This window comes from Salvelinus alpinus, chromosome 14 (genome assembly GCF_045679555.1).
Source record: "Salvelinus alpinus chromosome 14, SLU_Salpinus.1, whole genome shotgun sequence".
Classification (NCBI taxonomy): Eukaryota; Metazoa; Chordata; class Actinopteri; order Salmoniformes; family Salmonidae; genus Salvelinus; species Salvelinus alpinus.
The window spans coordinates 45,342,243-45,353,396 of record NC_092099.1 but is presented as its reverse complement, the minus strand read 5'-3'; the positions used below and the strand labels follow the sequence as shown (position 1 = coordinate 45,353,396).

At 41.3% G+C, this 11,154-nt stretch overlaps 1 protein-coding gene across 1 annotated transcript; it reads left to right on the top strand.

Moving 5' to 3' along the window:
• Positions 1-4,342: 4,342 nt before the first annotated feature.
• LOC139538951 (trace amine-associated receptor 13c-like) lies at positions 4,343-5,832 on the top strand. Its single transcript, XM_071341540.1, has one exon. It carries the CDS (start codon positions 4,429-4,431, stop codon positions 5,389-5,391), a length of 963 nt encoding a protein of 320 aa, XP_071197641.1. The 5' UTR covers positions 4,343-4,428; the 3' UTR covers positions 5,392-5,832.
• Positions 5,833-11,154: the final 5,322 nt, after the last annotated feature.

Sequence of the window (11,154 nt, the reverse complement as noted above, 5' to 3'; positions counted from 1 at the left end):
CAAACCCTTTACTCTGTACCTTGTTGAAGGAGCTTTACCAGCGATTACAGGGTATGACGATACAAGCTTGGCACACCTGTATTTGGGGAGTTTTTCCCATTCTTCTCTGCAGATCCTCTCACGTTCTGTCAGGTTGGATGGGGAGCGTCGCTGCACAGCTATTTTCAGGTCTCTCCACAGATGTTCGATCAGGTTCTAGTCCGGGCTCTAGCTGGGCCACTCAAGCACATTCAGAGACCTGTCCCGATGCCACTTCTGCATTGTCTTGGCTGTGTGCTTAGGGTCGTTGTTCTCTTGGAACCTTCGACCCCGTCTGAGATCCTGAGCCCTCTGGAGCAGGTTTTCATCAAGGATCTCTCTGTACTTTGCTCCGTTCATCTTTCCCTTTATAACTTCTTTGTGATATGGGGCAGCATTTTCACTTTTGGATGAATTGCGTGCCCATAGTGAACTGCCTCCTACTCTGTCCCAGATGCTAATATATGCATATCATTATTACTATTGAATATCAAACACTCTAAAGTTTCTACAACTGTTTGAATGATGTCTGTGAGTATAACAGAACTCATATGGCAGGCAAAAACCTGAGAAAAAATCCAAACAGGAAGTGAGAATTCTGAGGCTGGTCGATTTTCAACTCCTCTCCTATTCAATTCCCTGTAAGATATGGATCTGTTTGCACTTCCTACGCCTTCCACTAGATGTTAACAGTCTGTAGAACATGGAATGAAGCCTCTACTGTGATGTTGAGCTGGATGGGAGGTGTTTCAGTCATTGGTCTGGCGGAATGCCAGGTCCTGGTCATGCGCATTCCAAACGATATCGTCTTGCTTTCCATAACTTCTAGAGACACAAAGGAATTCTCCGGTTGGAACATTATTGGATAGTTATGATAACAACATCCTGAAGATTGATTCTCTACTTAGTTTGACCAATTTATTCGACCTGTTATATAAGTTTTTGAAGTTTTCGTCCGATTTCGCCTGCATCTGCGCGAGCGTTTGGACATGTGCACTAAACATGCTAGCAAAAGTAGCTTCTTAGACATAAGAAATTGACATTATTGAACAAAACAACGATTTATTGTGGAGCTAGGATTCCTGGGAGTGCATTCTGATGAAGATCATCAAAGGTAAGGGAATATTTATGATGTAATTTCGTATTTCTGTTGACTCCAACATTGCTGAGAAATGTTGTTATATCTGAGCGCCGTCTCAGATTTTTGCATGGTGTGCTTTCTCCAGCCTTGTGTGAGAATCTGCCAGGCTGAGATCTTATCAGATCTGCCCTGGCACCACAGGGTCATAAATTACTCTGGGCGTGAGCAAGCTCCTAGAACCGTCTGGGGTGACTCTGGGATGACTCTAGAAGCTCGCCTATGGCAGCTCAATAAAACACCTTAATAAAGGCCACTATGGAAAACGCTGTGGTAGTTTGTGCAAAAGCAAAAGACTATGTTTACCATTACAGCAAGAGTGAAGGAAAAGCAGCCAACAAGCTCTCAGCATATGTGGTAATTAAGAGAACTTTGGCAGTATGCCGGTTGGACGTACTGCCAAATTCTCTCAAACAACGTTGGAGGCAGCTTATGGTAGAGAAATTAACATTACATTCTCTGTCCACAGCTCTGGTGTACATGAAAGTTTTGCTTCCGACCCTCTCCTCGCCCCTACCTGGGCCCGAACCATGGACCCTCTGCACACATCGACAACAGCCACCCTCAACACCGTTACCCATCGCTCCACAAAAGCCGCGGCCGTTGCAGATCAAGGGGAACAACTACTTCAAGGTCTCAGAGCGAGTGACATCACCGATTGAAACGCTGTTAGCGCGCACCCCGCTAACAAACTAGCCATTTCACACCAGTTACATACATTCTTGTGTTCAGTATGCCAGCATGCCAGCATGCCAATTCGCATGCTCCCTTAATAAAAATTTGGGACATCTGTGGTATTGTGTTGTGTGACAAAACTGCATATTTTAGAGTGGCCAGATGGAAGCCACACCACAGTAAAAGGCAGATAACAGCCTTGGAGTTTGCCAGAAGGCACCTAAAGGACACTCAGACCATGAGAAACAAGAGACTCTGGTCTGATGAAACCAAGATTGAACTCTTTGGCCTGAAAGCCAAGCATCACGTCTGGCAGAAACATGGCACCATCCCTACGGTGAAGCATGATGGTGGCAGCATCATGCTCTGGGGATGTTTTCAATGGCAGGGACTGAGAGACTAGACAGGATTAAATGTCTTCTTATTGTTGAGAAATTACACAGGTCACTGAAAACATTGATTCATTATTTCAAAAGTATAAATAGCTCTCGCTTTAGATTAGGGGCTGCAAAAATATTTGATTAGTAAATGGTTTACATTGATACAAATGTAAATGCCTTACAACTGGTTAATTAATGAACATTATTATCAAGTGTTACAGAATTAGGTCATAAATATTAATGCCCCAGAAGCGACATTCACACAATCAAGGGATTCTGTGCAAGGTATGTTTATTGTTACAATACAGTAGTTAGACTTGTATTATAGATGGTCCTTGTGCCCAGGGTCTGGGGGCTACCGTTGAAGCTGTTGAGGAGGGCTAACTTGATAAACTGGTTAATCATGAATTATTCCTAAAGAGTTGTCATTCTTTTGTGAAATGTTCTTCTGTACGTGTACGTTTGAGATGATTGATTCAACTAAATGAAATGGAAATTACATTTATGTCATGATCTGATCTGTTTCACCTGTCCTTGTGATTGTCTCCACCCCCTCCAGGTGTCGCTGATTTTCCCCAGTGTATTTATCCCTGTGTTTCCTGTCTCTCTGTGTCAGTTTGTCTTGTATGTTTCCAAGTCAACCAGCGTTTTTCCCATTCTCCTGCTTTTTGCATTTCTCCTTTTTTCTAGTCCTACCGGTTTTGACCCTTGCCTGTTATGGACTTTGTACCCGCCTGCCTGACCATTCTGCCTGCTTTGACCACGAGCCTGTCTGCCACTCTGTACCTCCTGGACACTGATCTGGTTTTGACCTTTTGTCTGTCCACGACTATTCTCTGGCCTACTCCTTTTGGATTAATAAACTCCAACCATCTGCCTCCTGTGTCTGCATCTGGGTCTCACCTTGTGTCATGATAATTTAGTATTTTTTTGTTTAAATGATAGAAAACAACACACCAGAATAGGAAAACCATATTAAGAGGTGATTTGGGGAGAACAGGGTGTGGTTGTTCTGAAGTCTGATAAAAAGTATTTGTACCCATGTTTAAACAGAGACAAAGTCTCACCCAACTTGAAGAAGTATGGTTCATAATTTAGTTCATATATGGAATGTTCATATGGAATGTCACTATTCATTTTGACTGCATGTGCTATAGTGCATACCCCCATACTGCCCTACAAAGGCAAAACGCAGTAACTACGTAATTTATTTTACAGTAAAATCTGACATCAAGGTATTTCTCTGTCTAGACAGCACTTTCTGAAACAGCATGATATATTCCCGATCAACTGGCTTGCTCTTGTGTCAGGAAACTAATACCACATTAATCAGATAATATACTTGGCCATTACAACAGATCAAATTCGTAGATACCGCATTTTGCCTTTGTAGGTCAGCATAAACTTATGCCATTTCATCAACTTCCCTACTGTCAACTTTCCTACACACTGACTAGCTGACATGTGGCCTGCTGTCATGACTCCTGAGGTTGTGGAATATGTTCCACACTGAGCACTGACATCACCCAAACCAGTCAGTCTAAAAAGCTATCATATTTCCCATTTAAGAAAGTATTTGAGTGACTAAAACTTCACCCATACTATATTTTTCCCCATCTATTATTATTTTTATTTTTTTATTTAATTAACCTTTATTTAACTAGGCAAGTCAGTTAAAGAACAAATTATTATGGACAATGACGGCCTACCCGGGGAACCCAACAAATGAAATAGGTGAAAACAATCTCATCTCTGACTATCAGAAAGGCTGAAGGACAGGCAGGTGGGCACAGCAACATCCAATCCTGTCATACATTACATCATGCTTTCACAAATGATTTGTTTATCTAACCGTTTGTTCATTTCTGTGCTCACGTGTGTGTGTGTGTGTGTGTGTGTGTGTGTGTGTGTGTGTGTGTATGTGTGTGTGTGTGTGTGTGTGTGTGTGTGTGTGTGTGTGTGTGTGTGTGTGTGTGTGTGTGTGTGTGTGTGTGTGTGTGTGTGTGTGTGTGTGTGTGTGTGTGTGTGTGTGTGTGTGTGTGTGTGTGTGTGTGTGTGTGTGTGTGTGCAGAGAGACTCCGCGGAGGGGAGTTTCTGTCAGTAACTCAGGGATAAATAGAGAGGCAGAGCTCAGAGTTTGTCAGAAGGCGGACCTGACAGGGTCACACACAGGACCAAGCAGGAGCAGGATCTCAGCATTTTTACACTTTATTATATATGGAGGAAAACAAATATGATCAATACTGTTTTCAAGACGGAAACTCTTCTTGCAGAAAGGCTTTGCTATCGACATCTATCTACATAACACTGTACATCTTCTTCTCATTGTTTTCAGCGGTTACAGTATTTTTGAACGTACTGGTGATCATCTCCATCTCTCACTTCAAGCAGCTCCACACTCCAACCAACCTGCTCATCCTCTCTCTGGCTGTGTCAGATCTCCTGGTGGGACTGATTGTGATACCAGTAATGACTTTAGCAATAATGGAACCATGCTGGGGTTTTGGGAAATATTTCTGTGTGTTTCATTTCTATATGGCTTTTTTATGTACTTCTTTATCCATCACCAATTTGGTCTTGATATCTATTGACCGCTATGTTGCTGTGTGTGATCCCTTATTGTACCACTCTAAAATAACAACAACAAGAATCATGTGTTGTATATCCATTACCTGGTGTTGTTGTGTCATATACGATGCTGTTATTATAAGAAAATTTGTAAATGTACAGGTACAGAGTAGGTGTTTGAAAGAATGTTTTATTGTTGAAGGAATAACTTGGGGTAATATCATTGACCTTGTAATTACACTTGTTGTCCCATGCTCTATTATGATAACACTTTATATGAAAATCTTTGTGGTGGCCAGATCACAGGCCAGAAAGGTATTTTCAAAAGAGGCTGTCAGTATGTCTGGTGTTAAAACTGTACAGGCTAATAAGTCTGAGAGAAAAGCAGCAAAAACTCTAGCTATTGTTGTTTTCAACTATCTCATTTGTTGGATTCCATCTCTATTTATTTTCTTCTTTTTTTCTTTTTTAAGTGATAATTTATTATCATATTTCACCAGTTATCTTGCACTTGTTAATTCCTTAATTAATCCAATCATTTATGCTTTCTTTTATCCATGGTTCAAAGTGACAGCTAAACTTATTTTATCTCTGAATTTAAGGCGTTCATAGTTCCTATGTTTTTATTCCCTAGTTTGACAAACATAGGTTTGATATAGTTTTGTTTTACAATTGTTGTAATTATTTCTTTCATGTAACAATACTTTTTCATTACTTATCTCAGTGTTCTCGTCAAAAGACACCTGTGGTGTTGATACAGAATGATTTGGATGGATTGGATTTGAAGGACTTGGAGAAGTCATAAGAAGGCATACGTCTGTTGTTGTTCCATGTTATTTAATGATAAACAGTATGTAAGTATTCTAGAAGTACATTCTGAGGACGTCATGAATCATTCTGTTGTTGTTTAACACCTCCCTCTAGTGGCTCAATTGGTATACAACGCCTTCAACAATGGAGTAAAATTTATATGTACAATATGCATGATATCAGATAACGTCCCGGTTTAACTCAATGGTGTATTGTGTAAGTAGTTGATGGTCAAATTTAAGAATATGCAAATATGGGTAACACTTTATAATGTTTGGTAATAAACTATTTGTAAGGAATTTACAGTTTGTTCACCATTTATTAATTATTACTCCCAAATGTGTTAAATGTTTGTCAGGTGCGTATTCTCAAATGTATAAATAACTACTATTTGCATTATTGATTAAACACAACAGTGCAGGAGACCACAGCAGACACTTGAACATCAACATACTGGGTATGAACATTACCACTACTCTCACTACATCACTGCTGCCAGGTCAGGGGTCACGCCAGAGCAGCTCTCTCAGATACTGTTTACTCTGAATGAATATAGAGATTGGCAACACTTTATAATAACACTTTGTAATGAAGAATGTATAATGCATTAGTAAATAGTTTATTCATCATTCATGTATCATTACTCCCACATTAGTTTTAGTAAGCTGGTTATTCATACATTTATAAACAACTTTTTTAGTATGTAAAAATGATTTATATGATCTCTCATCAGATGTTTAATAAATTAACGTATAAACCATTTACTGATCATTAGTAAAGTAGTTTTGCAGTCCCTAATCTAAAGTGAAGACTATTCACACTTTCTTAATACTTTATAAATGTTTTGAACAGTGACCAGTGTAATTTATCACAATAAGATGGACATTCTATTGGTAGATATTCCAGCAGGACCTGATGCTCCTTAAGGACTCACAATGACCTAGAACATATCAATGGTTAAACAATAAGCACACAACACAGAGGATGTTAAAGGAAATATGTTGAACCTTTTATTCCAAAACAGTCACACTGTTGTAGAAATGTGCTGAAGGAAGTAATGTGTTTGTCTGAAAATAAATAACATTCTTGTTTGTTGGCAGTGACTACCAAAACTAAGTGTGGATTGGAGTCACTCATTAGTTATGAAATCAAATCAGATTGTATTGGTCACATACACGTGTTTAGCAGATGTTACTGCGGGTGTAGGGAGATGCTTGTGATTCTAGTTCCGACAGTGCAGTAAAATCAAACAAGTATTTCTAACAATTTCACAACAACTACATAATACACACAAATCTAAGTAAAGGAATGGAAAAAATAAAATATGAATATATGGATGAGCAATGTCAGAGAGGCATAGACTAAGAGCAGTTCATAGACTGCTTACAGGGTCAGGGAACCAGTATCTAACCAACATAACTGAACATTATGTTTAAAGGGTTACTACCTTTAATGCACTACAAAATCAAATCAAAATCACATTTTATTGGTCAAATACACATATTTAGCAGATGTTATTGCGGGTGTAGTGAAATACTTTTGTTCCTAGCTCCAACAGTGCAGTAGTATCTAACAATTCACAACAATACACACACATATAAAAGTACAAGAATGGAATTATGAAATGTATAAATATTTTGACAAGCAATGTCTGAGTGGTATTGACAAAAAATACAGTAGAATACAGTATATACATATGAGATGAGTAAAGCAGTATGTAAACATTATTAAAGTGACCAGTGATTCCATGTCTATGTACATAGGGTAGCATCCTCTAAGGTGCAGAGTTGAGTAACTGGGTGGTAGTCTGCTAGTGATGGGTATTTAACAGTCTGATGGCTTTGAGATAGAAGCTGTTTTTCAGTCTCTCGGTCACAGCTTTGATGCACCTGTACTGACCTCGCCTTCTGGATGATAGTGGAGAGAAAAGGACTTGGCTCGGGTGGTTGATGTCCTTGATGATCTTTTTGGCCTTCCTGTGACATCGGGTGCTGTAGTGGTCCTGGAGGGCAGGCAGTGTGCCCCCGGGGATGCGTTGGGCAGACGGCACCACCCTCTGGAGAGCCCTAAGTAATCAGACCATTTACTCAGTCCCTTGGTACCGGGCTATCTGCATTGTGTCCCACCCACCACCCGCCAACCCCTCTTTTACGCTACTGCTACTCTCTGTTCATCATATATGCATAGCCACTTTAACCATATCTACATGTACATACTACCTCAATCAGCCTGACTAACCAGAATCTGTATTTAGCCTCGTTACTTTATATAGCCTCACTACTGATTATAGCCGGTCTTTTTGCTGTTGTTGTATTTCTTTACCTAACTATTGTTCACCTAACACCTTTTTTGCACTATTGGTTAAAGCCTGTAAGTAAGCATTTCACGTTGATTTGATTTGGTAAAGCATCTTTGCCAGCGAATACAGGGTATGACGCTACAAGCTTGGCAAACCTGTATTTAGGGGGTTTCTCCCATTCTTCTCTGCAGACATTCTATAATGTCGCCTCATATATTTGATCCCATATCCAAAGTGCTGGAGTGAAGAGCCACATTTTTTAATGTTTTCCTGCAGTGAAACAGAGGACAGGGATTACTTTCAGACTGTGCAATGGCCAGAGGAAGTTAGTAATATTCACAATCTGTGAATCTGAATCTTCCGTCATCATGAAGTGCTTTGAGAGACTAGTCAAGGACCATATCACCTCCACCCTACCGGACACCCTAGACCCACTCCAATTTGCTTACCGACCCAATAGGTCCACAGACGACGCAATCGCAACCACACTGCACACTGCCCTAACCCATCTGGACAAGAGGAATACCCATGTGAGAATGCTGTTCATCGATTACAGCTCAGCATTTAACACCATAGTACCCTCCAAACTCGTCATCAAGCTCGAGACCCTGGGTCTCGACCCCGCCCTGTGCAACTGGGTCCTGGACTTCCTGACGGGCCGCCCCCAGGTGGTGAGGGTAGGTAACAACATCTCCACCCCGCTGATCCTCAACACTGGGGCCCCACAAGGGTGCGTTCTGAGCCCTCTCCTGTACTCCCTGTTCACCCACGACTGCGTGGCCATGCACGCCTCCAACTCAATCATCAAGTTTGCGGATGACACTACAGTGGTAGGCTTGATTACCAACAACGACGAGACGGCCTACAGGGAGGAGGTGAGGGCCCTCGGAGTGTGGTGTCAGGAAAATAACCTCACACTCAACGTCAACAAAACAAAGGAGATGATTGTGGACTTCAGGAAACAGCAGAGGGAGCACCCCCCTATCCACATCGACGGGTCAGTAGTGGAGAAGGTGGAAAGTTTTAGGTTCCTCGGTGTACACATCACGGACAAACTGAATTGGTCCACCCACACAGACAGCGTTGTGAAGAAGGCGCAGCAGCGCCTCTTCAACCTCAGGAGGCTGAAGAAATTCGGCTTGTCACCAAAAGCACTCACAAACTTCTACAGATGCACAATCGAGAGCATCCTGTCGGGCTGTATCACCGCCTGGTACGGCAACTGCTCCGCCCACAACCGTAAGGCTCTCCAGAGGGTAGTGAGGTCTGCAGAACGCATCACCGGGGGCAAACTACCTGCCCTCCAGGACACCTACACCACCCGATGTCACAGGAAGGCCATAAAGATCATCAAGGACAACAACCACCCAAGCCACTGCCTGTTCACCCCGCTATCATCCAGAAGGCGAGGTCAGTACAGGTGCATCAAAGCAGGGACCGAGAGACTGAAAAACAGCTTCTATCTCAAGGCCATCAGACTGTTAAACAGCCACCACTAACATTTAGCGGCCGCTGCCAACATACTGACTCAACTCCAGCCACTTTAAAAATGGGAATTGATGGAAATTATGTAAAAATGTACCACTAGCCACTTTAAACAATGCCACTTAATATAATGTTTACATACCCTACATTACCCATCTCATATGTATATACTGTACTCTATATCATCTACTGCATCTTGCCATCTTTATGTAATACATGTACCACTAGCCACTTTAAACTATGCCACTTTATGTTTACATACCCTACAGTACTCATCTCATATGTATATACCGTACTCTATACCATCTACTGCATCTTGCCATGCCGTTCTGTACCACCACTCATTCATATATCTTTATGTACATACTCTTTATCCCTTTACACTTGTGTGTGTGTATAAGGTAGTAGTTGTGGAATTGTTAGGTTAGATTACTTGTTGGTTATTACTGCATTGTCGGAACTAGAAGCACAAGCATTTCGCTACACTCGCATTAACATCTGCTAACCATGTGTATGTGACTAATAAAATTTGATTTGATTTGATTTGATTTGATTAGAGGGATAACTTGATTTATTCAATACTGAAGAAAAATGTACTGAGTTACAGTCATATAAGGAAATCAGTCAATTAAAATACATTTGTTAGTCCCTAATCTATGGAATTCACATGATTGGGAATACAGATATGCATCTGTTGGTCACAGATAGACTACATATACAAAAGTATGGGGACACCCCTTCAAATTAGTGGATCTGGCTATTTCAGCCTCAACCGTTGCAGACATTTTTAAGCTAGGCACCTTAGCTCCAGTGAAGGGAAATCTTAACACTGCAGCATACAATGACCCCATTGAGCACCTCCTAATCGGCCAACACCAATGGACGACTTCACTAATGCTCCTGTGGCAGAATGGAAGCAAGTCCCCGCAGCAATGTTCCAACATCTAGTGGAAAGCCTTCCCAGAAGAGTGAGGACTGTTATAACAGCAAAGGGCGGACCAACTCCATATTAATGCCCATGATTTTGGAATGAGATGTTCAACGAACAGGTGTCCACATGCTTTTGGTCATGTAGTGTACCTTGAAAAACAAAGTAGGGACGTGGATCAGAAAACCAGTCAGTGTCTTGTGTGACCACCATTTGCCTCATGCAGTGCAAAACATCTCCTTTGCATGATCCCACAGGTGAAGAAGCCGATGTGGAGTACCTGGGCTGACGTGGTTACACGTGGTCTGCGGTTATTCCAAACTCACAAAAATATTCATCAAAAATGTTGTACACAAATTTGTTTAAATCCCTGATAGTGAGCATGTCCCCATTGTCTATCGTGCCTGACAGGTTTGACATGTCAAGACGCTGATTAAACAGCATGATCCTTGCACAGGTGCAACTTGTGCAGGGTACAATAAAAGGCCACTCTAAAAAATGCAGTTTGTCACACAACACGATGCCACAGATGTCTCAAGTTTTAAGGGAGCAGTCAAATTGCAATGCTGGCATGCTGACCACAAGAAATTACACCAGAGCTGTTGAAAGAGAATGTAATGTTAATTTCTCTACCATAAGCTGCCTCCAAAGTCATTTTAGAGAATTTGGCAGTACGTCCAACCGGCATACTGCCAAAGTTCTCTTAATTACCACATATGCTGAGAACTTGTTGGCTGCTTTTCCTTCACTCTTGCTGTAATGGTAAACATGGTGTTTTGCATGCACAAACTACCACAGCGTTTTCCATAGTGGCCTTTATTAAGATAAGAAGCTAATGGTGAGTGTTAGATGC

Coding starts and splice junctions, on each gene's coding strand:
- LOC139538951 (XM_071341540.1), top strand. CDS start 4,429: ATGGAGGAAAACAAATATGATCAATACTGTTTTCAAGACGGAAACTCT.